This window comes from Trichomycterus rosablanca, chromosome 3 (genome assembly GCF_030014385.1).
Source record: "Trichomycterus rosablanca isolate fTriRos1 chromosome 3, fTriRos1.hap1, whole genome shotgun sequence".
Taxonomy (NCBI): domain Eukaryota; kingdom Metazoa; phylum Chordata; class Actinopteri; order Siluriformes; family Trichomycteridae; genus Trichomycterus; species Trichomycterus rosablanca.
Window position 1 is genome coordinate 53,535,436 of NC_085990.1, and position 23,259 is coordinate 53,558,694.

General features: G+C 44.3%; 1 protein-coding gene across 3 annotated transcripts; it reads left to right on the forward strand.

Annotated features, from left to right (window-relative positions):
* Positions 1-348: 348 nt before the first annotated feature.
* Positions 349-19,728, forward strand: casp2 (caspase 2, apoptosis-related cysteine peptidase). 3 transcript variants are annotated; one of them, XM_062991473.1, is made up of 12 exons: positions 349-408; positions 1,047-1,186; positions 5,360-5,509; positions 5,597-5,674; positions 7,775-7,847; positions 8,146-8,237; positions 8,305-8,484; positions 8,621-8,749; positions 10,887-10,977; positions 11,051-11,227; positions 15,314-15,423; positions 15,505-19,728. In XM_062991473.1, the coding sequence occupies exons 1-12, from the start codon at positions 399-401 to the stop codon at positions 15,637-15,639; spliced, it is 1,365 nt and encodes a 454-aa protein (XP_062847543.1). In that variant the 5' UTR covers positions 349-398; the 3' UTR covers positions 15,640-19,728. The 3 variants fall into 3 exon arrangements, with proteins under 3 accessions (XP_062847543.1, XP_062847542.1, XP_062847544.1); XM_062991472.1 differs by lacking the exon at positions 349-408 and adding an exon at positions 4,149-4,335 and having other exon boundaries at positions 1,097-1,186; XM_062991474.1 differs by lacking the exon at positions 349-408 and adding an exon at positions 4,149-4,335 and having other exon boundaries at positions 1,097-1,186; positions 11,051-11,221.
* The last annotated feature ends 3,531 nt before the right edge of the window (positions 19,729-23,259 follow it).

The following is a 23,259-nucleotide window of genomic DNA, read 5'->3' on the forward strand; positions in this document are numbered from 1 at the left end:
TGGATTGGCGCCCAGTCCAGGGTGAATATTTCCCGTTGAGATGTTGTGGTGACCGAAAGTGAATGAATTACTGTCTACCTCATGAAGAATGCCAGTAGGTGGGTTGGTAAATTGCCTCTAGGTGTGAGTAAGAGAGTGTTTGGTGCCCTGAGGTGGATTGGCGCTCAGTACAGGGTGAATATTTCTGGTGTTGAGATGTTGTGATGACCGAAAGCGAATGAATTACTGTCTACCTCATGGAAAATGCCAGTAGGTGGGTTTGTAAATTGCCTCTAGGTGTAAGTGAGTGAGTTTATGGTGCCCTGGGGCGGATTGACGCCCAGTACAGGGTGAATATTTCTGGTGTTGAGATGTTGTGGTGAAGGAAAGTGAATTAATTACTGTCTATCTCATGGAAAATGCCAGTAGGTGTGTTGGTAATCTAATGAAGGTAAAGGTAATGTGTGAGAAAGAGATCTGCCATGCACCCAGTGTTTCCTGGCAGGATGTGGACCCACCACACCGCGACCCTGATTACTGAAAACGAATGAATGAATAAATAAGTAAATAAATGAATAAATAAAGGAATAAATGAATGAATGAGGTGATAAATCCAGTATGTGGCAGTAACTAATCACGGTCATGTTTAGCTCGCTAGTTAAAGTAAGTAGGAGGGGAAACATTTTCATTCGCTGTTTGATGGCGGAAGTTTGTGCAGGACGCTCCTTCTACTGTCAGTTATTATTTTAAATTGTTTAAATTTCTTGCAGCGAGTTTATTTGAAGCAGGTTCGTGTTTCTGCGGGAGTATTTTTATTCACAAAAGCGCTAACGCCGTGCACTGTGCTAGCGCGGCATGCTAGCGGAGTTAGCCAGCACGGCTAGCCGCTTTGGTTTGTTTTCATTTGAGCGCGGGCTAATCTAGCTAATAAACAATTAGCATCAAGCTAGCCAACCAGATAGCCTTTAGCTTAGCGGACTTCATATGCCGTCCAGCTGCATCCAGCTGCAGTTCGGATGTTTAGAGTGTGTTAAAATATGTTTTATATGTTTATTTTTTAATTCTAGAGTTTGTGATTGTGCTTCTGCGGTGGATAATAAATATTAATAGCTGGTCCGCTTGGAAAAAGTTTCTGTTCCTGAAAGTTGGTCACATCTACTTCGCTTGTTTACTTAAAAACAGCAGAACTACACGCCCACAAAACAAGGTAAGCTGTTTTAATTCTAGTTAGCCTAAAATCTAGTCTAAAATAAAGTCTAATCTTAAAATTGAGCTGCGTCCCAGATTGCATACTAGTCTAATAAAAAGTATGCATACTAGTCTAATACTCCGCTGGTACTGTTCTAAGTACGTATACTACCGAGTATGCTAGTATGCACCTTGCATTAGTGCTGATTAGTGCTGTAATTAATCCCAATGCGGTTTTCTCCTCTGTATTGTCAAAGTAACCATCATTAGATGTATAATTATCTTCTGCAGGTAATTAAATAAATTAATAATCAAAGTATTCGTGCAAAAAAATGTAGCCCCAGATTCACAATATGGTCAAAAATATTGGGACACCTGATTAGGAGCTAGTCAGACATTCTGTAGCCCTAATATAATCCTCTTTTCTGTACAAAGAAAAGCCTTTCTACAGGTCTTTAGAGTGTATCTATGGGAATTTGTGCCCATTCAATCAATAGAGGGTTGGGTGTTAAGGAAACCAGAGCACGCTTTGGGCTCAGGAGCAAAATCATGCAGAATTAGACGAGGGGATTCCCCAAACTGTTAGTACAATGTTAAAAGCGCATGATTTACCTTGTATTATTTGTATACACCTGTTAGCAGTGAGTGTGGCAGAAATGACAAAATTCAGTCATTACGACGGGTGTCTACATACTTTTGGCCATGTAGTGTAAGTCTGGCTGTGCAGTGTTACACTTAGTATTAATCCAAACCATAAATGTTAATAAATGTGCCCCCCGTTAAATAAAGTAGAATATATATATGTAAAAAATTAAAGACTAGGTTGGAGGTGGCATGGTGGCTTGATGGTTAGCGCTGTCACCTCACAGCACGAAGGGCCTGCGTTTGGGCGTGGGTTTCCTCTGGGTGCTCCGGTTTCCTCCCACAAGTCTAAAGACAGGCTGTCAGAAACATCTGTGGACTTTAAAGTGTCCTAGTTCACCACAGTGTTTCAGGACTGACATTCTAAAACTCTGATATCGACTGACGCTCCCGTCCTCCACCCGGCTCAGTATCGACTGAAATTCAGAGCGTTAATAGTGAGGTCCAGTCAGAAACGTGAAGGATTAGATCGATTCCTCGTCCAGTATGGATTGTTCATATACCGCCATACCGTAGCACAGTTGATACAACAGCTGTAGGTTTCAGTAGGGCGCAAATCATATAATATCGTCCGGCACTAAAAGCGCTATGGAGCGCCGTGCAGATTAGATACAGCTTACAAACAAAACCAGATGGAGGATGAAGAGAGGGAGACCAAATATGCACCGGGAGAACCTGCCAAAGAAGTGATGGGTGTGGGCAACAGACTGAAGTACTACAGTAAAATCATTTTGTGTATTACTCACTTGGGGGGGAAAAAATCAACTGAAAAAGACAAACCCAGACTGGACCTGTTTTATTTACATGTATGTAAATATGTGTTACGTTACAAACGTGCCCCCGAGGCCACCGCAAACAAATGTAAACCCTCTAGTTTAGTACGATCAGCCATAACATTAAAACCACCTCCTTGTTTCTACTCTCACTGTCCATGTTATCAGCTCCACTTACCATATAGAAACACTTTGTAGTTCTACAATTACTGACTGTAGTCCATCTGTTTCACCCTGTTCTTCAATGGTCAGGACCCCCACAGGACCACCACAGTGCAGGTATTATTTAGGTGGTGGATGATTCTCAGCACTGCAGTGACACTGACATGGTGGTGGTGTGTTAGTGTGTGTTGTGCTGGTATGAGTGGATCAGACACAGCATCGCTGCTGGAGTTTTTAAACACCGTGTCCACTCACTGTCCACTCTATTAGACGCTCCTACCTAGTCGGTCCACCTTGTAGATGTAAAGTCAGAGACGATCGCTCATCTATTGCTGCTGTTCGAGTCGCTCATCTTCTAGACCTTCATCAGTGGTCACAGGACGCCGCCCACGGGGCGCTGTCGGCTGGATGTTTTTGGTTGGTGGACTATTCTCAGTCCAGCAGTGACAGACTGATCCGCTCATACCAGCACAGCACAACACACACTAACACACCACCACCATGTCAGTGTCACTGCAGTGCTGAGAATCATCCACCACCTAAATAATACCTGCTCTGTGGTGGTCCTGACCATTAAAGAACAGGGTGAAACAGATGGACTACAGTCAGTAATTGTAGAACTACAAAGTGCTTCTATATGGTGAGTGGAGCTGATAAAATGGACAGTGAGTGTAGAAACAAGGAGGTGGTTTTAATGTTATGGCTGATCTGAGTCTTGGGAAAAGATCTAATTCATATCAGGTGCACATTAATGGCTAAGAAATGAATTAAAATAAAAATAATAATAAAAATGCAATAATTTATATATAGACTGTAGACTTTCTGATCTTAGACTGTTGGTTCAGTTTATCTCTGTGTGTCAGTTCATTTCTATCCATCTTCATTAATGTATTAAGGATTCTGTTGAGATGACGTTTCTTATTAAGTGCTTACGTTCATAACACACTTATTTATTATAACTAAGTATAATAATGTGAGGTAAAACACGCTAGCACATCAGAGCTGACGGATCTACTACCGCCCGGGCTCGTCCGAGGGTGGGAATGCTGTAGGGATTCCCTTATAACTGCTGCAGTTACGACCTCTGCTGGCTGCACAGAGACGGGGGATGATGGGGATCAGTGCGTGACTCTCCGTGCACGATACGGATCTCCGTATGGACCCGCCTCGTGCAGGTGAAAAGAAGCGGTCGTGTGTTAGTCATGGCTCTCCTCGGTCAAAAGTGGAGGTAAAACACAATCGAGGAATTGGATACGACTAATAAGAGTACGAGTAAAGCCCTGAATCCATCCCTCTGTTCTACGATTGAAGAGTTGATATGAAGCGATATTACAGACATGGACGTGTTGCTACTCTGCGTCTGTCCTTGTCGTCAATCGTACGTCTTTCCCTCCGTTTCTCCAGCACGACCCTCAGCAGCAGCAGCAGCAGCAGCACCATGCTGGGCAAGTTTGGCATGAACGAGCTGGACAAGTTGACGCTCAGGAGGAATTCTGTCCAGCTCTGTAAAGAGATGGTGGTGAACGAGCTGCTCGTTCATTGTTTACAGCAGCGGGACACCCTCACCGAGAACATGGCCGAAAGCATCCTGGTGAGGTACCACTAACACATTAGGGATCTGCTTCCTGCCACCTCCTTGTTTCTACACTCGCTGTCCATGTTATCAGCTCCACTTACCATATAGAAGCACTTTGTAGTTCTACAATTACTGACTGTAGTCCATCTGTTTCACCCTGTTCTTCAATGGTCAGGACCCCCACAGGACCACCACAGAGCAGGTATTATTTAGGTGGTGGATGATTCTCAGCACTGCAGTGACACTGACATGGTGGTGGTGTGTTAGTGTGTGTTGTGCTGGTATGAGCGGATCAGTCTGTCACTGCTGGACTGAGAATAGTCCACCAACCACAAACATCCAGCCGACAGCGCCCCGTGGGCAGCGTCCTGTGACCACTGATGAAGGTCTAGAAGATGACCGACTCAAACAGCAGCAATAGATGAGCGATCGTCTCTGACTTTACATCTACAAGGTGGACCGACTAGGTAGGAGCGTCTAATAGAGTGGACGGTGAGTGGACACGGTGTTTAAAAACTCCAGCAGCGCTGCTGTGTCTGATCCACTTCAGTGTCACTGCAGTGCTGAGAATGATCCACCACCTAAATAATAACCATTGAAGAACAGGGTGAAAGGGGGTAACAAAGCATGCAGAGAAACAGATGGACTACAGTCAGTAATTGTAGAACTACAAAGTGCTTCTATATGGTAAGTGGAGCTGATAACATGGGTGTAGAAACAAGGAGGTGGTTTTAATGTTATGGCTGATCAATGTAAACATACATTTACATTCGCGGCATTTAGCGGATGCTTTCATCCAAAGGGTTTAGGGCCTTGCTCAGGGGCCCAGCAGTGGCAACTTAGCAGTGGTGGGCCTTGAACCGGCAACCTTCTAATTACTGCTTACCACTGAGCTACCACTGCTCGTATACACATCTATACACCTGCCCTCATACATACCCAGGCTCGTTTGGAAGTTGGGTTCAGAGCGCAGGGTCAGCCGTGTTATCCGACGGCATACGGCGAGTGTCTGACCTTGTGGTGACCTTAAATCGCGCAGGTGGAGTCCACGTCCGAGAAGCGGAGCAGCCGCCTGCTGTTTCTCCTCCCCAAGCGTGGCCCCCAGGCCTTCGGCGCTTTCTGCGAGGCCCTCCAGGAGACGGAACAGAAGCACCTCTACGACCAGCTCGTTCTCTTCAGAGAGCACGAGGTGAGGGAACGTGAGAAACCACACGTGTGTGTGTGTGTGTGTGTGTGTGTGTGTGTGTTCCTGACGTGTGTGTGTGTGTGATTACAGAGGCTGCGTACACACAGCGAGGGCGACGTCTCGTTCACACGGGACAGCTCACCCGCTAAGATCAAGAGAACCCAGGAGGTGAGTCTGAAACCTGCTCCCCACCATCTACCCGGATTCTAATAAGACATGCAGCTCATAATCAGATTATTTAGACGCTCTACTATAACAGAGATGCACTTCTGCACTTCAGCACACAAATGATTTCAGATCTAATCTCCTCCTGTGCCCGAACGTACAGCACATGCATACAGTATATACATGTGCATATATATATATACAGTGTATCACAAAAGTGAGTACACCCCTCACATTTCTGCAGATATTTAAGTATATCTTTTCATGGGACAACACTGACAAAATGACACTTTGACACAATGAAAAGTAGTCTGTGTGCAGCTTATATAACAGTGTAAATTTATTCTTCCCTCAAAATAACTCAATATACAGCCATTAATGTCTAAACCACCGGCAACAAAAGTGAGTACACCCCTAAGAGACTACACCCCTAAATGTCCAAATTGAGCACTGCTTGTCATTTTCCCTCCAAAATGTCATGTGACTCGTTAGTGTTACTAGGTCTCAGGTGTGCATAGGGAGCAGGTGTGTTCAATTTAGTAGTACAGCTCTCACACTCGCTCATACTGGTCACTGAAAGTTCCAACATGGCACCTCATGGCAAAGAACTCTCTGAGGATCTTAAAAGACGAATTGTTGCGCTACATGAAGATGGCCAAGGCTACAAGAAGATTGCCAACACCCTGAAACTGAGCTGCAGCACAGTGGCCAAGATCATCCAACGTTTTAAAAGAGCAGGGTCCACTCAGAACAGACCTCGTGTTGGTCGTCCAAAGAAGCTGAGTGCACGTGCTCAGCGTCACATCCAACTGCTGTCTTTGAAAGATAGGCGCAGGAGTGCCGTCAGCATTGCTGCAGAGATTGAAAAGGTGGGGGGTCAGCCGGTCAGTGCTCAGACCATACGCCGCACACTACATCAACTTGGTCTGCATGGCTGTCACCCCAGAAGGAAGCCTCTTCTGAAGTCTCTACACAAGAAAGCCCGCAAACAGTTTGCTGAAGACATGTCAACAAAGGACATGGATTACTGGAACCATGTCCTATGGTCTGATGAGACCAAGATTAATTTGTTTGGTTCAGATGGTCTCAAGCATGTGTGGCGGCAATCAGGTGAGGAGTACAAAGATAAGTGTGTCATGCCTACAGTCAAGCATGGTGGTGGGAATGCCATGGTCTGGGGCTGCATGAGTGCAGCAGGTGTTGGGGAGTTACATTTCATTGAGGGACACATGAACTCCAATATGTACTGTGAAATACTGAAGCAGAGCATGATCCCCTCCCTCCGGAAACTGGGTCGCAGGGCAGTGTTCCAGCATGATAATGACCCCAAACACACCTCTAAGACAACCACTGCTTTATTGAAGAGGCTGAGGGTAAAGGTGATGGACTGGCCAAGCATGTCTCCAGACCTAAACCCAATAGAACATCTTTGGGGCATCCTCAAGCGGAAGGTGGAGGAGCGCAAAGTCTCGAATATCCGCCAGCTCCGTGATGTCGTCATGGAGGAGTGGAAAAGCATTCCAGTGGCAACCTGTGAAGCTCTGGTAAACTCCATGCCCAGGAGAGTTAAGGCAGTTCTGGGAAATAATGGTGGCCACACAAAATATTGACACTTCAGGAACTTTCACTAAGGGGTGTACTCACTTTTGTTGCCGGTGGTTTAGACATTAATGGCTGTATATTGAGTTATTTTGAGGGAAGAATAAATTTACACTGTTATATAAGCTGCACACAGACTACTTTTCATTGTGTCAAAGTGTCATTTTGTCAGTGTTGTCCCATGAAAAGATATACTTAAATATCTGCAGAAATGTGAGGGGTGTACTCACTTTTGTGATACACTGTACATACACACACAGGCACATGTATACACATGCACACACATGTACTTATACACACACATACATATACAGGTATATATAGTATACACACATACACACATTATAATTTCTGATCTGAGTCACCAAACCAGCAGAGAAAAGCATTCAGCCGTTATTATAAATAATAATAATAATAATAAACCCTGAGGCTCCGACTCTTTCATGAATGTATTTACATGTAAGAAACGTTTTTTTAATCCTGACTGGTTTCGTTTGTTTGCAGAGGTTTCCAGACCCGGCGCTTCCTCTTTCGACTCAGGAGAATGCCATGCTTGCCAAAAGATCTCGCACCCAGGGTGAGTATATGTGTTTAACGCTCATGTTCTGTTCAGGGGCCCCTGAGACCCCCGGAGCCAAAATATCCTGAGCCTTTTAAATCAGCTCGATACTTCAGGACTGTTCCTAATTTTATGGACACTGTAAATAAAGAATATTTCATTTTAATATTGTGTTCCAAACACCCAGTAATTTAAACACTTCTGTTTGGGCTCTCAGGGGCCCCCCAGCTAGAACACAGAAATACAATCAGGGAGTTGGATATGACTAAATTGGGAGGAAATGCAGGCTGGTTAAATCATTGGCTCCATCTTTCAGAGTCGATGGAGATGTGCTTGGACGCGGACAGTCCGGTGACCACTGCGGTGCTTCCCTGCACAGAGGACTTCTACCTGTCTCACCTTGCACAGGTACACACACACACACACACACACACACACACCGTTTCAGCACCTCACCTCTCCCCGTTCCCCTCAGGCGTACCCGATGAGCTCCAGTCCCCGCGGCCTGGCGCTGGTGCTGAGTAACGTCCACTTCGACCCCGAGCTGACGGAGCTGGACACGCGGAGGGGGGGCGAGGTGGACGAGGAGGTGCTGAGGAGACTCTTCACAGAGCTGGACTTCACGGTTTCTCTGCACAAGGACCTCTCTGCACAGGTTCTTCTCACTTGCCCTTCAGCTCTCAGCCAGCGTCTTTATCGTGCTTTAAATCCGCGAGCGATTCGTCATGATGTGGAAACCGTTAGGATTAAAACGCGATGGTGTTAAAGCTCTGCTCTCCCGTCTGTTTTAGGCCATGAGGACGTGTATAGAGCAGTTCGTCCAGCGGTCAGAGCACGCCGGGTTCGACTGCTGCGCCGTGAGTTTGCTCTCTCATGGAGTGGAGGGTTCCATCTACGGTGTGGACGGAAATCTGCTGGAGGTCAGACGGGCTAGAACACCTCACAGCCACTAATATACCCTATAAGTTCATTTTGACCCTATAAGTCCATCAGGTGGTTTCATTGCTTCAAAAAAGTTGGGACGAAGGCAAAATAAAAGTAAGAAGTTGATAGAATTTACACATTTAGGAGGAGACGCTTTAATCCAAAGTGACTTACAGTACTGTGACCGTATACAGTCTAAGAAATTGAGGGTTAAGGTCCTTGCTGATGGTGGTGGGGCTTGAACCAGCGACCTTTCGATTACTAGTCCAGTACCTTAATCGCTATGCTACACCTGCCCTAGATCGATAGAATGCCATAGTATATCATTTATAAACAGGTGATCAGTCTGTACAAGGGCAGGTGTAGCCTAGCGGTTAAGGTACTGGACTAGTTATCGAAAGGTCGCCAGTTCAAGCCCCACAACTGCCAGGTTGGGCCCTTGAGCAAGGCCCTTAACGCTCAGTTGCTCACAGTGACTGTCACAGTACTGTACGTCACTGTGGATAAAAGCGTCCGCTTATAATAGCAACAATAGGTTGTGGCTCACCACTGTGTTCCAAACTACACGAGAGAATCGTCAGCTAGTTCAAAAAGAACATTTCCCTAGTCTTAGTCCTAGTCTTTCACCATCTACTGTTCATGATATTGTGAAAAGAGCCGGAACCCCCTACTGAGCTCTCGGACAGCGTCGCTGTGTGATAAATACAGCCACATGGGCTCGGGGGTACTTCAGAAAACCGTCGTTACTTGACACAGTCCGCCGCTGCATTACGAAATGCAACCTGAAACTCAGGTACACAGATACCCCTTTTCCACCAACAAAACCATGGTTCTTGAACCGGTTCTGTTCAGGTTTCTCTGAACCTTGGTGTTCTGTAGAGAACCGACGCGCGTTTCCACCAGTTTTTGGGAACCAAGCAGCGTCATCATCGGTGGGCGTTACTTACTAAGAGTTAAGAGTAGTAATATCATGGCGGAGTGTGTAGATCATGTGCGAGCATTTGTGCTGCTGTTACAGATGTTGGTTTTTATGTAAAAACATCAATCAAATATCGGTGATAAGAAGACGTGACGTGTTTGTATCAGTTGTTGTTTTCTTTAGTTTATTGACGTGAGAAGCGTTTTGCGCTTCGGTCTCACCGCGACTCTCGGCGCAAATAACCGATTTGCTCAGCGCTCGACTCGAGAGATAAAACATCATTAAAGTTCCACAACACGAACATTTATCTGTGTGAAATAACCATCAAATCCAGTCTAACAGCTCAACATGTATCAGTGTTTAACTGGATTTACTTCACGTGTGTTTCTGCAGCTCGGGGAGATGAAAAAGCTTCACGTTTCGTTCTGTCCGGGTCACTTTTATCTCGTAATATCACACAGTTCATCTTTTTAAAGGCGCTTTGAAAATATCAGCGGCAAACTGGTTCAAAATGTAATCAGGTGAAGTTTAAAAGATAAAGATGCAGCATTAAGCTCCATACGAGACCCCAGCTGACGGCATTGTTGCTGTCGCTATGCTGTACAACATGACGCGCCCACTGACGGACGTCACGGTTCGGGCTGAAAAACCAAGTATCCTGTGGTGCCAGATCGACCCGCTAGTTCACTGTCTGGAACCTCTTCTTTCCGGTGGAAACACCGTGCCGCGTCGGTGGAAAAGGGGTATCTGCAATGTTCCCTCTAATTTTTCATGTGTCTGAGCAAACACACAAACTCCCTGACCGGTCCCTTGGACCACTGTGAGCAACATCAGATGTGTGCACTGTGGTCACGCCAGCATCGCATCTATCCAAGTTACATGGTTTAATAAAAGAATCAAATTTCAGCATTTACATTTCTGTTAGAATACTTTTCATTAAGTGCTTTAGCCCACTTACAATAAAAATTACAAAAATCTTGTTCATGACCTGGGTAGTATGTTAACGCTATTGGAAGTATAAATATTTAATTTTAAATATGGCAAAACATGAACTGCCGACCAAACCAAGCCAACTATGAACTCCAATTTTGAAAACACACTGAATATTTTTATTGCGCCCCCGTCCTGATTGTTCTGGAGTGTGTTTATGTTTACAAACTACAATAAAGTAAAGATGAGTTCGTGTGTAACCTCTCCCTCCGTCTCCGTTCCAGTTGGAGTGGGTGTTCGAGATGTTCGATAACTCCCGCTGCGCCCTGCTCCAGAACAAGCCCAAGATGTTCTTCGTCCAGGCCTGTAGAGGAGGTCAGTGTAGCTCCCGCCTGCTGCCCCGTAAACCACCCGGCGTGCTCTTAACCCTCGCCGTGCTCCGTTTCAGAGGACATGGACTGCGGCGTGGACCAGCTGGACGGCGACGACGTGACGCAGGGGGACGCCGGGAGAGAGGACAACGGCCAGATACAGAACAGAGCCAGCGAGGAGGGAGAGCGGCTGATGGTGAAGCTGCCCCAGAGATCCGACATGATCTGCGGATTCGCCACGCTCAAAGGTTTCAGTGTGTACCTGCTTACGTTTAAAATATTCATATATATATATATTGTACATATATAAATATAAAGATATACGGTGGCTTAGTGGGTAAGCACTGTCACCTCACAGTAACAAGGTCTTGGGTTTGATTCCCAGGCGGGGCGGTCCGGTCCGGGTCCTTTCTGTGTGGAGTTTGCATGTTCTCCCTTCCGGGTGCTCCGGTTTCCTCCCACAGTCCAAAAACATGCAGTCAGGTTAATTGGAGACACTGAATCGCCCTGTAGGTGAATGGGTGTGTGTGTGTGTGTCCTGCGACCCTAATTGAATAAGTGCTTAAGACAGTGAGTGAGTGAGAGTGTGCATCCATCTAAAATGACTTATAATTTAGACTGTATACATTGCAAGCAAGTCAGGGTTAGGGGCCTTGCTCAAGGGCCCAACAGTGGCAGCCGGACAGATAGTCCTGTACTTTACCTCCTCAATCTTTCCTCCCAATCTAGTCGTATCCAATCACACGATCGTATTTTCACGTGGAGATCACGCATTATCCCCGTCTCTGTGCAGACCGCAGAGGTCAGGCGTTCCCAGTCGACTCGCTCACTTGTACCTGATAGGGGCGAGGATGCCCCCCTCTGTAGGGCTTGTGCGTTAAATCCCCATAGTCATAGAGCACAGCTGAAGTGGAAGGTACAGAGATGGGCGACGTGTGTTGTTAAGCCAATAAAGAAACGACGGTTACCACAGAAGTGCTGAAACTGTAACGTCACTAGAGCAGTGTACAGGGAGGCCCACAGTTCTGTTCTTTGTTCTTCGGCTAATACGCCGCTGTGAGAACCCACGGCCGCGCCACTTCTCCGATACAGTCCACCGTAACCTTCGTCTGCTTATTTGTGCATGACGGCAGCCTCTGTCGAACGCCAAATACCCTAAATACAGCAGGGAAAGGCGGCGACTAGCCCAGAGGTCCTCAGTCCAAACGACGCAACGACGATACTCAACGAAACGATGATTTGTGATACTTTATCACGAATATATAAAATTAAGGACGTGCATGTAAAGCCAGAAATCGTAAAAAGCCAATACCCCTTAATGCCTGAATTTATTTATAATTACATAAAAAAATTAATTATTTGTGTTTTTGCTTTAAAGCCGATGCTACATTAAGTGGAGATTGTAAATTTGTCCATAGCACATAAAATAGATATAAATTCAGGTATGTAGACTAACATACATACATATACATTCACATATACTGTATATGTCATAATAATATAATAATACACAATACATATAATAATATAGTTTGTTTATTAGGATTTTAACGTCATGTTTTACACTTTGGTTACGTTCATGACAGGAACAGTAGTTACTCATTACACAAGATTCATCAGTTCTCAAGTTTATATCAAGCACAGTCATGGACAATTTAGTGTCTCCAATTCACCTCACTTGCACGTCATTGGACTGTGGGAGTAAACCGGAGCACCCGGAGGAAACCCACACGGACACAGGGAGAACATGCAAACTCCACACAGTAATAATAATAATGATAATAATATATATATACACACATACATACATACAGTGTATCACAAAAGTGAGTACACCCCTCACATTTCTGCAAATATTTTATTATCTCTTTTCATGGGACAACACTATAGACATGAAACTTGGATATAACTTAGAGTAGTCAGTGTACAACTTGTATAGCAGTGTAGATTTACTGTCTTCTGAAAATAACTCAACACACAGCCATTAATGTCTAAATAGCTGCAACATAAGTGAGTACACCCCACAGTGAACATGTCCAAATTGTGCCCAAAGTGTCAATATTTTGTGTGACCACCATTATTATCCAGCACTGCCTTAACCCTCCTGGGCATGGAATTCACCAGAGCTGCACAGGTTGCTACTGGAATCCTCTTCCACTCCTCCATGATGACATCACGGAGCTGGTGGATGTTAGACACCTTGAACTCCTCCACCTTCCACTTGAGGATGCGCCACAGGTGCTCAATTGGGTTCAGTCCATCACCTTTACCTTCAGCTTCCTCAACAAGGCAGTTGTCATCTTGGAGGTTGTGTTTGGGGTCGTTATCCTGTTGGAAAACTGCCATGAGGCCCAGTTTTCGAAGGGAGGGGATCATGCTCTGTTTCAGAATGTCACAGTACATGTTGGAATTCATGTTTCCCTCAATGAACTGCAGCTCCCCAGTGCCAGCAACACTCATGCAGCCCAAGACCATGATGCTACCACCACCATGCTTGACTGTAGGCAAGATACAGTTGTCTTGGTACTTCTCACCAGGGCGCCGCCACACATGCTGGACACCATCTGAGCCAAACAAGTTTATCTTGGTCTCGTCAGACCACAGGGCATTCCAGTAATCCATGTTCTTGGACTGCTTGTCTTCAGCAAACTGTTTGCGGGCTTTCTTGTGCGTCAGCTTCCTTCTGGGATGACGACCATGCAGACCGAGTTGATGCAGTGTGCGGCGTATGGTCTGAGCACTGACAGGCTGACCTCCCACGTCTTCAACCTCTGCAGCAATGCTGGCAGCACTTATGTGTCTATTTTTTAAAGCCCAACCTCTGGATATGACGCCGAACACGTGGACTCGACTTCTTTGGTCGACCCTGGCGAAGCCTGTTCCGAGTGGAACCTGTCCTGGAAAACCGCTGTATGACCTTGGCCACCATGCCGTAGCTCAGTTTCAGGGTGTTAGCAATCTTCTTATAGCCCAGGCCATCTTTGTGGAGAGCAACAATTCTATTTCTCACATCCTCAGAGAGTTCTTTGCCATGAGGTGCCATGTTGAATATCCAGTGGCCAGTATGAGAGAATTGTACCCAAAACACCAAATTTAACAGCCCTGCTCCCCATTTACACCTGGGACCTTGACACATGACACCAGGGAGGGACAACGACACATTTGGGCACAATTTGGACATGTTCACTGTGGGGTGTACTCACTTATGTGGCAGCTATTTAGACATTAATGGCTGTGTGTTGAGTTATTTTCAGAAGACAGTAAATCTACACTGCTATACAAGCTGTACACTGACTACTCTAAGTTATATCCAAGTTTCATGTCTATAGTGTTGTCCCATGAAAAGATATAATGAAATATTTGCAGAAATGTGAGGGGTGTACTCACTTTTGTGATACACTGTACATGCTATTTTATAATGATTATACAAATGAACTAGAATGGCATTTCCTAAAGGAAGTGCATGTGAGCGCTGAAATCAATCTAAATACAGCATTATTTATAGGCAGACTTTATGGCCGATTGTAGCCGTTATGGTCGGATGTAGCTAATTCGCGACAAACAGAAAACTTCAAATAACAGAAAAAATATTCGTCACATGAAATCTATTCCAATATGTCAGCTGTAGAAGCAATCAATAATGTGCTACGTATTTTTATCTTAGCACAACCTGCATCAAATTGAACAATATCTCCAAATTTGCAGCCGCAAAACTAGTGCTTGCAAAAGGTTCCTTGGAACGTGTTCAATAAGCACAAACCGGCATTGGAGGAATGCATACGCTTTCTCGGCTGCAATCTGAATTAAAGCGCTGTGTTGCGAATTCGCGACAAGCGGCGTTAAGGGGTTAAACGTAACTTCTCAGAGTGAACGGGGCATTAAAAGCACAACAGACGGGCACCCAGGTGGCGTGACGGGTCGTTCGGGTTTGAATCTCGGCTCTGCTACCGGTCGGCTGGGCACGATTGGCGGTGCAGCACGCAAACTCGGCCCCTAGTCTGCTGGGTGGGAAAAGACGGGACTAAAAAGGGGGATGATCTGACAGTATGACTTAAGAAATTATAATAAAAGCAATAATATATAGATTCTTACATTTATAACTATATATTTATCTCTATATGTTCGTATATATACCGCCTACCTGATCAGCTGCCTCAGTAGAGAGGATTCTAATCAGACGTGGAGCCATAATCGGATTATTTAGACGCTCTACTTACACGTTTTTGCTCACTAAGCTAGCACAGTTAGATCTGAGAATTTGGACACGCCCTCTTCTCGGGAGTGTCTTGATTGTGTGGTAATGTGTGTGTGTGTGTGTGTGTGTGTGCGTGTGCGCGCAGGCACCGCCGCCATGAGGAACACAAAGAAAGGTTCCTGGTTCATCCAGGAGCTCAACACAGCCATGAGACAGAGAGCCAGAGACACACACCTGTCGGACATCCTCGTCCAGGTAACCCCCCCCCCCCCCGCCGGCGCTAGTAACGGGTCATACGCTCCGCCGCTCGCTAACACGCCCTCTGTGCTCCGCCAGGTGAACAGCCGGATCAAGGAGAGAGAGGGCCACGCCCCGGGCTCGGCCCACCACCGCTGTAAGGAGATGTCCGAGTTCACCAGCTCGCTCTGTAAAGATTTCTACCTCTTCCCCAAGTACTCGCCCAATAACTGAACACACACACACACACACACACACACACACGCCAAGCTGTAAATATTATTATTCCTACCTGATTGTTTGTTTCTGTCACATGGGCCAATTATTTTCCACTTTTATAACCCAAAGTATTTTTTAACACGCGTCTTATACCTGAATATCATTACTTATTTTATATATCTATGTATTAAATATATATATATACGTTTATTATATATGTTTGTCAGCTTACGCCAAAATAACAAACACAGTATATATCTTTAATGCTTCTTTAATCTACTGTCATCTACTTTTATTCCACGTGTCTGTTTTGCCTCTTAAAACTGTATTTTTGTGGGTTTTATAGGAACGTTGAACCTCTTGTGTAGCTTTTATCTTTTGTAGTAGATTTTTATTTTTGTTTTTAACCTAATTCTTCTCCGTTTCCATCCACAACATTCCACACGGGGGGGTGAAAGCGATTTCTGTTAGTCGTTCTGTTCAATGATTCTAAAATACTGACCCTGGACGGTAGAGGAATACCCAGTGTGTGCCGGGGAAGGCGATAACGGGAGCGTAAGAAATCCCACATCAAATGGGGCCCGGGTGGCTGTGCTACCAGGGTGTGATTACTTACGACCGCTGCAGTTACGACCTCTGCTGGCGGATCGATGGTGCTGCACTCTCTGTGCGCGATACGTACCTCCAGACGATGGTGATTGTTGTTACTGCACATGTGACAAAGGGGCGTGTGTTAGTCTGGAGTAGAGGTCTGCAGCAGAAATAAGATCGGGGCATTGGATACGACTAAATCCGACCAATTCTAAAATATTGTGTGTGCCGGGGACGGCAAAATAACCAGGGCGGTCATAATGGGAGCGTAAGAAACCCCAAATCGAATAGACGGGCGCCTACACTGAGGGTGGGATTACTATCGGGATTACTTATGACTGCTGCAGTTACGACCTCTGCTGGCTGGTCGATGGTGCTGCACTCTCTGTGTGCGCGATACGTACCTCCAAACGATGGTGATAAGCAGTCGGTACTGAGGTGGAAATACGATCTGGGAATTGGATATGACTAAATTGGGAGGACAATCAGTTGAATTAGGGATTCATAGCTGTTTGTCTATTGCAAAAAGCACAAACTGGAACTGTGCTGTTGATTTAACTGCCGCTCCTTTTTAGGTTCGAGTCTCGGTGCTATCAGCCGGTCGGGCATCTGCACAGACTTGATCGGCTAGTGTTCTAAGGTGGGGTGGCCGAACAGCGTAGTCTTTTAGGGCATCCGGTGTAAAAGCAGGTATATGTGCAGGAAAATATGAGTTGGCTTTAGTCCCCACAGTACTTGTACTAAATCCTGAGTCAGTAAAAATCACGCTGGTTTAGTCGCCCTACTAGTTAATCTGTAGTAAACATTTTATTTTATTATTATTTGTTATTATTTACTATGTTAAGGTGCGCACTGTGCTTTTAATTCCTGCAGATCTTGCCAATACGTGTGTTTGCGCTCCTTCCATCCATTCCACAGTTAATGCAGTGCTTGCACTTCCACTCTGTCTCCTCTAGGTGGCAGTAAAGTATCAGAGGTGGCGCTCACGTCCCTGTATCACTATTAAACGTTTAAAATAAGTTGTTTGGTCAGTACAGGGCTGATTCTATAGTCTGTAGGTTCCCTCTTACTCAGTTTGTTTATGCATTTTTCTCACAATTTAGTCATATCCGATTACCCGAGTGTGTTTCACGCGATCCTTCCGAGACGTGTGCAGTCTGGACCGCTCCTTTTCACCTGCACCGGGCGATCCGTATCCGGCGCTCCCACCCTGGGTAGATCCGATCGTTACCCGTATAAGCACCCGAGATTTAATGCACCGGTCATTTGCACTTTTCTGGCATTACTAGCAGACTTGACCCGACCATAACTAAATTTTACAGTACTGTACAGTAAGATTTACGGTATTGTGACAGTGACAACCTGGCAGTGGTGGGGCTGGAACCAGCGACCTTTCGATTACTAGTCCAGTACCTTCACCACTAGGTTACACACACTTTTGTTTCCTTATATATCGCATACAGCAGCTCGGCTCTTGTATGGCAGCTGTAGCCTAGTGGTTGAGGTACTGGACTAGTAATCAGAAGGTCGCTGGTTCAAGCCCCACATCTGCCAGGTGGCCACTGTTGGGCCCTTGAGCAAGGCCCTAAACCCTCAATCGCTTAAACTGTATACTGTCACTGTACTGTAAGTCGCTTTGGATAAATGTCGAATATGTAATATACCTGCAGCGGAAGACAAATTGACTACGATAAAAATTGGGAGAAAATAGAAGAAAATGCATCAATAAATAGTCAAAAATCTAGATCTAGATGTGTGATTGACCCTAAACACGAGGACGTCCTGTTCCACCGTGTGCCAAACGTGGTCACTACCACGATCTGATAAACGTGCTTCCTTTTACAGCTTAATAATAATAATAAATGATGTTCCAATGAAGTTGCACATTCTCAATAAGAGTAACGTTTCATTCCATGTCTTTTATTCCATTTTGTGCCAAATAAACCAACCTGGTGCCCAAAAGCATCTGTGTTAATAAAGGAAATGATTATCTATATCCGTATGTGTTAGTGTTAGTGTCGTCCTTACCCTTAGCCTAGTGGGTGGAGCTTTGGGCTGTCAATCAGAAGATTGTCGGTTCAAATCCAGGCTCGAGCAAGGCTTTTAACCCCGTCTGCTTCCAAAACGAGCTGGGATACACGCCGTATTTCCTCTTACACCCCCGTCTGAGACCCCCTGACACGGGTTATGACTTTATTCTTACACGTTTAGCCAGAACGACCAAAGGTTTGTGTTTTTGCTGATGGTAAAAAAAAATCAGCTCCATATAGAAGCACTTTGTAGTTCTACAATTACTGACTGTAGTCCATCTGTTTCACCCTGTTCTTCAATGGTCAGGACCCCCACAGAGCAGGTATTATTTAGGTGGTGGATCATTCTCAGCACTGTTAGTCTCACTGTGTTAGTGTGTGTTGTGCTGGTACGAGTGGATCAGACACAGCGGCGCTGCTGGAGTTTTTAAACACCGTGTCCACTCACTGTCCACTCTATTAGACGCTCCTACCTAGTCGGTCCACCTTGTAGATGTAAAGTCAGAGACGATCGCTCATCTATTGCTGCTGTTTGAGTCGGTCATCTTCTAGACCTTCATCAGTGGTCACAGGACGCCGCCCACGGTGCGCTGTCGGCTGGATATTTCTGGTTGGTGGACTATTCTCAGTCCAGCAGTGACAGCGCTGCTGTGTCTGATCCACTCATACCAGCACAACACACACTAACACACCACCACCATGTCAGTGTCAGTGCAGTGCTGAGAATCATCCACCACCTAAATAATACCTGCTCTGTGGTGGTCCTGTGAGACTACAGTCAGTAATTGTAGAACTACAAAGTGCTTCTATATGGTAAGTGGAGCTGATAACATGGACAGTGAGTGTAGAAACAAGTAGGTGGTTTTAATGTTATGGCTGATCGGTGTATTTCTGGTGAACTGATGGTAGGAGCTTCATCACCTGGATCTGCAGCTTTCTTGTTGACTTTTGCACTTTTGTGATGCGCAGTAGATTTAATGGTCAGTACTTTGCACTCCTTCGTATAAAAGTAAACAGCCGGGCTACTAATAGAGATGCTGATAATCTATAATCGATAAATAAACTCCCCTGGACGAAGTACTGGATCAGATAACAGTGCATGTAAACTCTTCACATTGTGCAGCTATTCACAACCTCCTTTTATTTTATATATTTTTTATTGGTGATTTTTTTTATTGTACAATTTGAAAAAAATCTGACTTGTGAATAAAACTGCACGACTGCAGGACCACACCCATCTTATTTCTGCTCTCTGATGATCCACCGAGTGGTGAAAGTCTCGTGTTCTTTTATGGAATTAAATGAAACGATCAGCCGGGATGAATTAATGAGTATTTAAAGTTGATTGGCTTGATTCACTGCCGTTATATTTCATATAATAATTTTATATATATATAACAAGCTCTGTATGGTGCTGTCGTCCAATGATATCTGATATTTTTGTAAACGAAAACTGTCTGAATAAAAAGTGTTTTGTTTTAAATGATCTTTGTGATGAAGTGATTTTGTTTGTGTTCGTATACTTTCATGTTTTATGTTCTAATATTCCTTCCCTCAGGTGGTGCCGCTTTGTTCAGCATGTGAATCTGCATTAGTGTGGAATAAGCGTCAGATCCAGGGTTACAGCTCCACATGTATCTGTGTTTATCTGGATTCTCCTCCCTGTTTCACTTTTAAACTTGTGTTACAGCTCCAGCTTCTGAGAAACTGTGAGAATCAGAATCAGCTTCTCCCAGAGTCTAAATAAAGCTTAACGTGGTTTAATGTAGTAAAAGAAGGAGACAGGAGCACTAAACTCCTCTTCATTATTACTGCTCATAAGTTCCTCCACTGATGGACAATAAGTACAATAAGTCACGTTGAGCGTTGTCGCTTCTACCGCCTCATATCAAACAGTTCGTCTCATTGGAGGAGCTTTGAAAAGGACAGCGGCAAATCGGATCAGTGAATCGGTCAGGGAAGCTAAGCAGCACCGCCACACTTCATAGGAAACGAGGGCACAGCGGCGCGGAAGCGGTTTTGCCGCTTCTCATGTGAATGCGCCCAAAAACACACTAGCCCACCGGTGCTGACTATCAAGCTGTGGGTTCGAAGCTCAGCTCTGCTACGCAAACAACAATTGGCTATGTCTGAGAAACTGCCGGCTGCAGTTACGACCTCTGCTGGCTGAGCAATGGCACTGCACAGAGACGGGGGGTAACGGAGATCAGTGCGTGACATGAACCCGCCTGGTGCAGGTGAAAAGAAGCGGCCGGTGCTGCACACGTGTCGGAAGGGCCTCGGCACATGGCTAGAATTCTTTAATTCTATTAATTCTATGAATTAATGAAAGTTTGCATTTTTACAGAGATAAACTTTTTTAATTAATTGTATTATTTCTATTCATTAAAAAAAGTGATGCATTTTTACAGGGATAAAATTCTTTAATTCTATTAATTGGAAAAACAATACATTTTTAATTTAATTTATTTGAATTTTATTCTATTAATTGAAAAAAGGAGATGCATTATTACAGGGATAAAATTCTTGAATTAATTCTATTAATTTTATTAATTGAAAAAAAGTGATGCATTTTTGCAGTAATAAAATCTCTTAATTATATTATTTGAAAAGCATTTTTACAGGAATAAAATTGTATAATTCTATTAATTGAAATTTTTTTTTTTTGCAGGAATAAAATTTAGTCTATTAATGTAAAAAATAATTCATTTTTACAGGAATAATTTTTTTTTAATTAATTCTATTAATTTTAAACAAATAAGCAATTAATAATTCTTTTAATTGGAAAAAAACATAAATTTTTACAGGGATAAAATTCTATAATTAATTCTATTCTGCCCGTTAAAGCAGTGTATTATAACTGTATTACTAAACCGTTTTCACTCTGCCTCTGCGTGGTGTTTTCCCAGCTGCTCCGCCGTGTTCCTCGCTCGGCTCTTGTCGCCTGTTTTTCACACTGCTGAATGTTTTCCGCCTCCTCCGGCGGGCCGTGCTTGGGTTTCCCTCTCCTGCACCGCGGTGATTCAACCCGATCGCGTTACGTTCGCTCCACGGATTGTTTTGACTTGAATGTTTTGGTACGTTGGTGATTGGATCATGGAGACCGTGCCAGCTTCTGGTTCTCGCTTCAGTACGACGTGTAAGCTGGTGGTATTATAGCTGTCTAAATATAGACTTCATTAAAAAGAATGGTAATTCTAATCCAGAACCAGATTCACAACCCCAAATCAGAAAAAGTTGGGACAGTATGGAAAATACTAATAAAATATAAAAAAACATTTCTTACATTTACTTTGACTTTTATTTGATGTGAGACAGGATGAACCTGAGATCTTTCATCTTTTATCTGCTCAACTTCATTTCATTTATTAATAAACATCCATTCCTGCATTTCAGGCCTGAAACACATTCCAAAAAAAGTTGTGACGAGGGTAATTTAGGGCCAGTAATGAGGTGAAAAAACTAAATAATGATGTGATTTTAAACAGGTGATTGTGATCATGGTTTGGTACAAAAGCAGCATCCAGGAAAGGCTGAGAGTCTCTGATGAGTAAAGATGATCAGAGGATCCAGTTTGTCCACAAATGTGTGAGAAAATGATTAAAATGTTTAAAAACAATGAACCTCAAAGAAAGATTGGAAGGGATTTGCATGTTCTCCCTCTACAGTGCACAATATCATTAAACCATTCAAGGAATCAGGAGGAATTTCAGTGCGTAAAGATCTTAAGCTTAATCTGAACGCTCGTGATCTTCCATCCCTCAGACGGCGCCGCATCAAGAACCTCCACTCAACACTAGCTGATATAACCACATGGGTGAGGGATTAGTTTATCAAACCGCTATCAAGCTCTACAATACAGAGTTACTGCACTAATCATACTTAAAACTTTACTGTGCAAAAAGAAGCCTTATGTTAACCATGTCCAGAAGTGGCGTCGACTTCTCTAGGCTTGGAGGCATCTAGGATGGACCATCACACAGTGGAAACGTGTATTGTGGTCAGATGAATCAGAATCGTCTGATTTACAGGTTTAATTCTGATTATTTCAGTATGATTTGATATGGAATGATTAATTAGACGAGAGGCTTCCGTGGCCCGAGAGCTCGTAATGCCGAGAGGGGGCAGTTCATCACTCATTAATCACAGCTGTGCTTTTAATACGCGGCGCTGGTTGAATTTAAAGCCTCTGTGTGTGTGTGTGTGTGTGTGTGTGGCAGCTTCCTCTTATCTGACGAGGTGAAAGTTGCTAAGACCCCCCCCCCCAACACACACACACACACACACACACACACTCATCAGGTTACAAGGGCGCTCTAAAGGGAAGCAGGATCCTCTCCAAAAAATCCCGACTCGGCCCGCGGGGGGAAAATAGAGGAAGCAAAACGGAAATCCAGGCGGGAGGGGCGGGCCGATGGACTGGCATGGTGCCGTGGGGGGGTTGGTGGTGAAAGGTTGGCACGACTGCTGCAGTGCTGGTGTTAAAGGCAAAGCAGGCCAACACTTATCCATTCATAAGTTTACTGCTGATAGACGCAGACATGATCACACACACACATACACACCCACACATACACACACACACACACACACACACACACACTACAGGTGTGAAGAAAGGTGTGTGTTTAATTTTCTAGATTTAATGATATATAACAGTTGTGTCCAGGGGGCTATCTTATCTTGTCTTGTCTTATCACCTTCTCTCATCTTGTCTTTTCTAATCTTCTCTCATCTTGTCTAATCTTCTTTTATCTTGTCTTATCTTTCATCTTGTCTTATCTTGTTTCATATTCTTATCTTTTCTAATCTTGTCTTCTTATCTTGTCTTATCCTGTCTTATCTTCTCTTCTCTCATCTTGTCTTGTCTTATCTCATCTTATCCTGTCCTATCCTGTCTTATCTTGTCTTCTTTCATCCTGTCTTGTCTTGTCTCATTTTGTCTTGTCTTATTTTCTGTCATCTTGTCTTATATTGTCTCATCTTCTCTCATCTTGTCTCGTCTTCTCACATC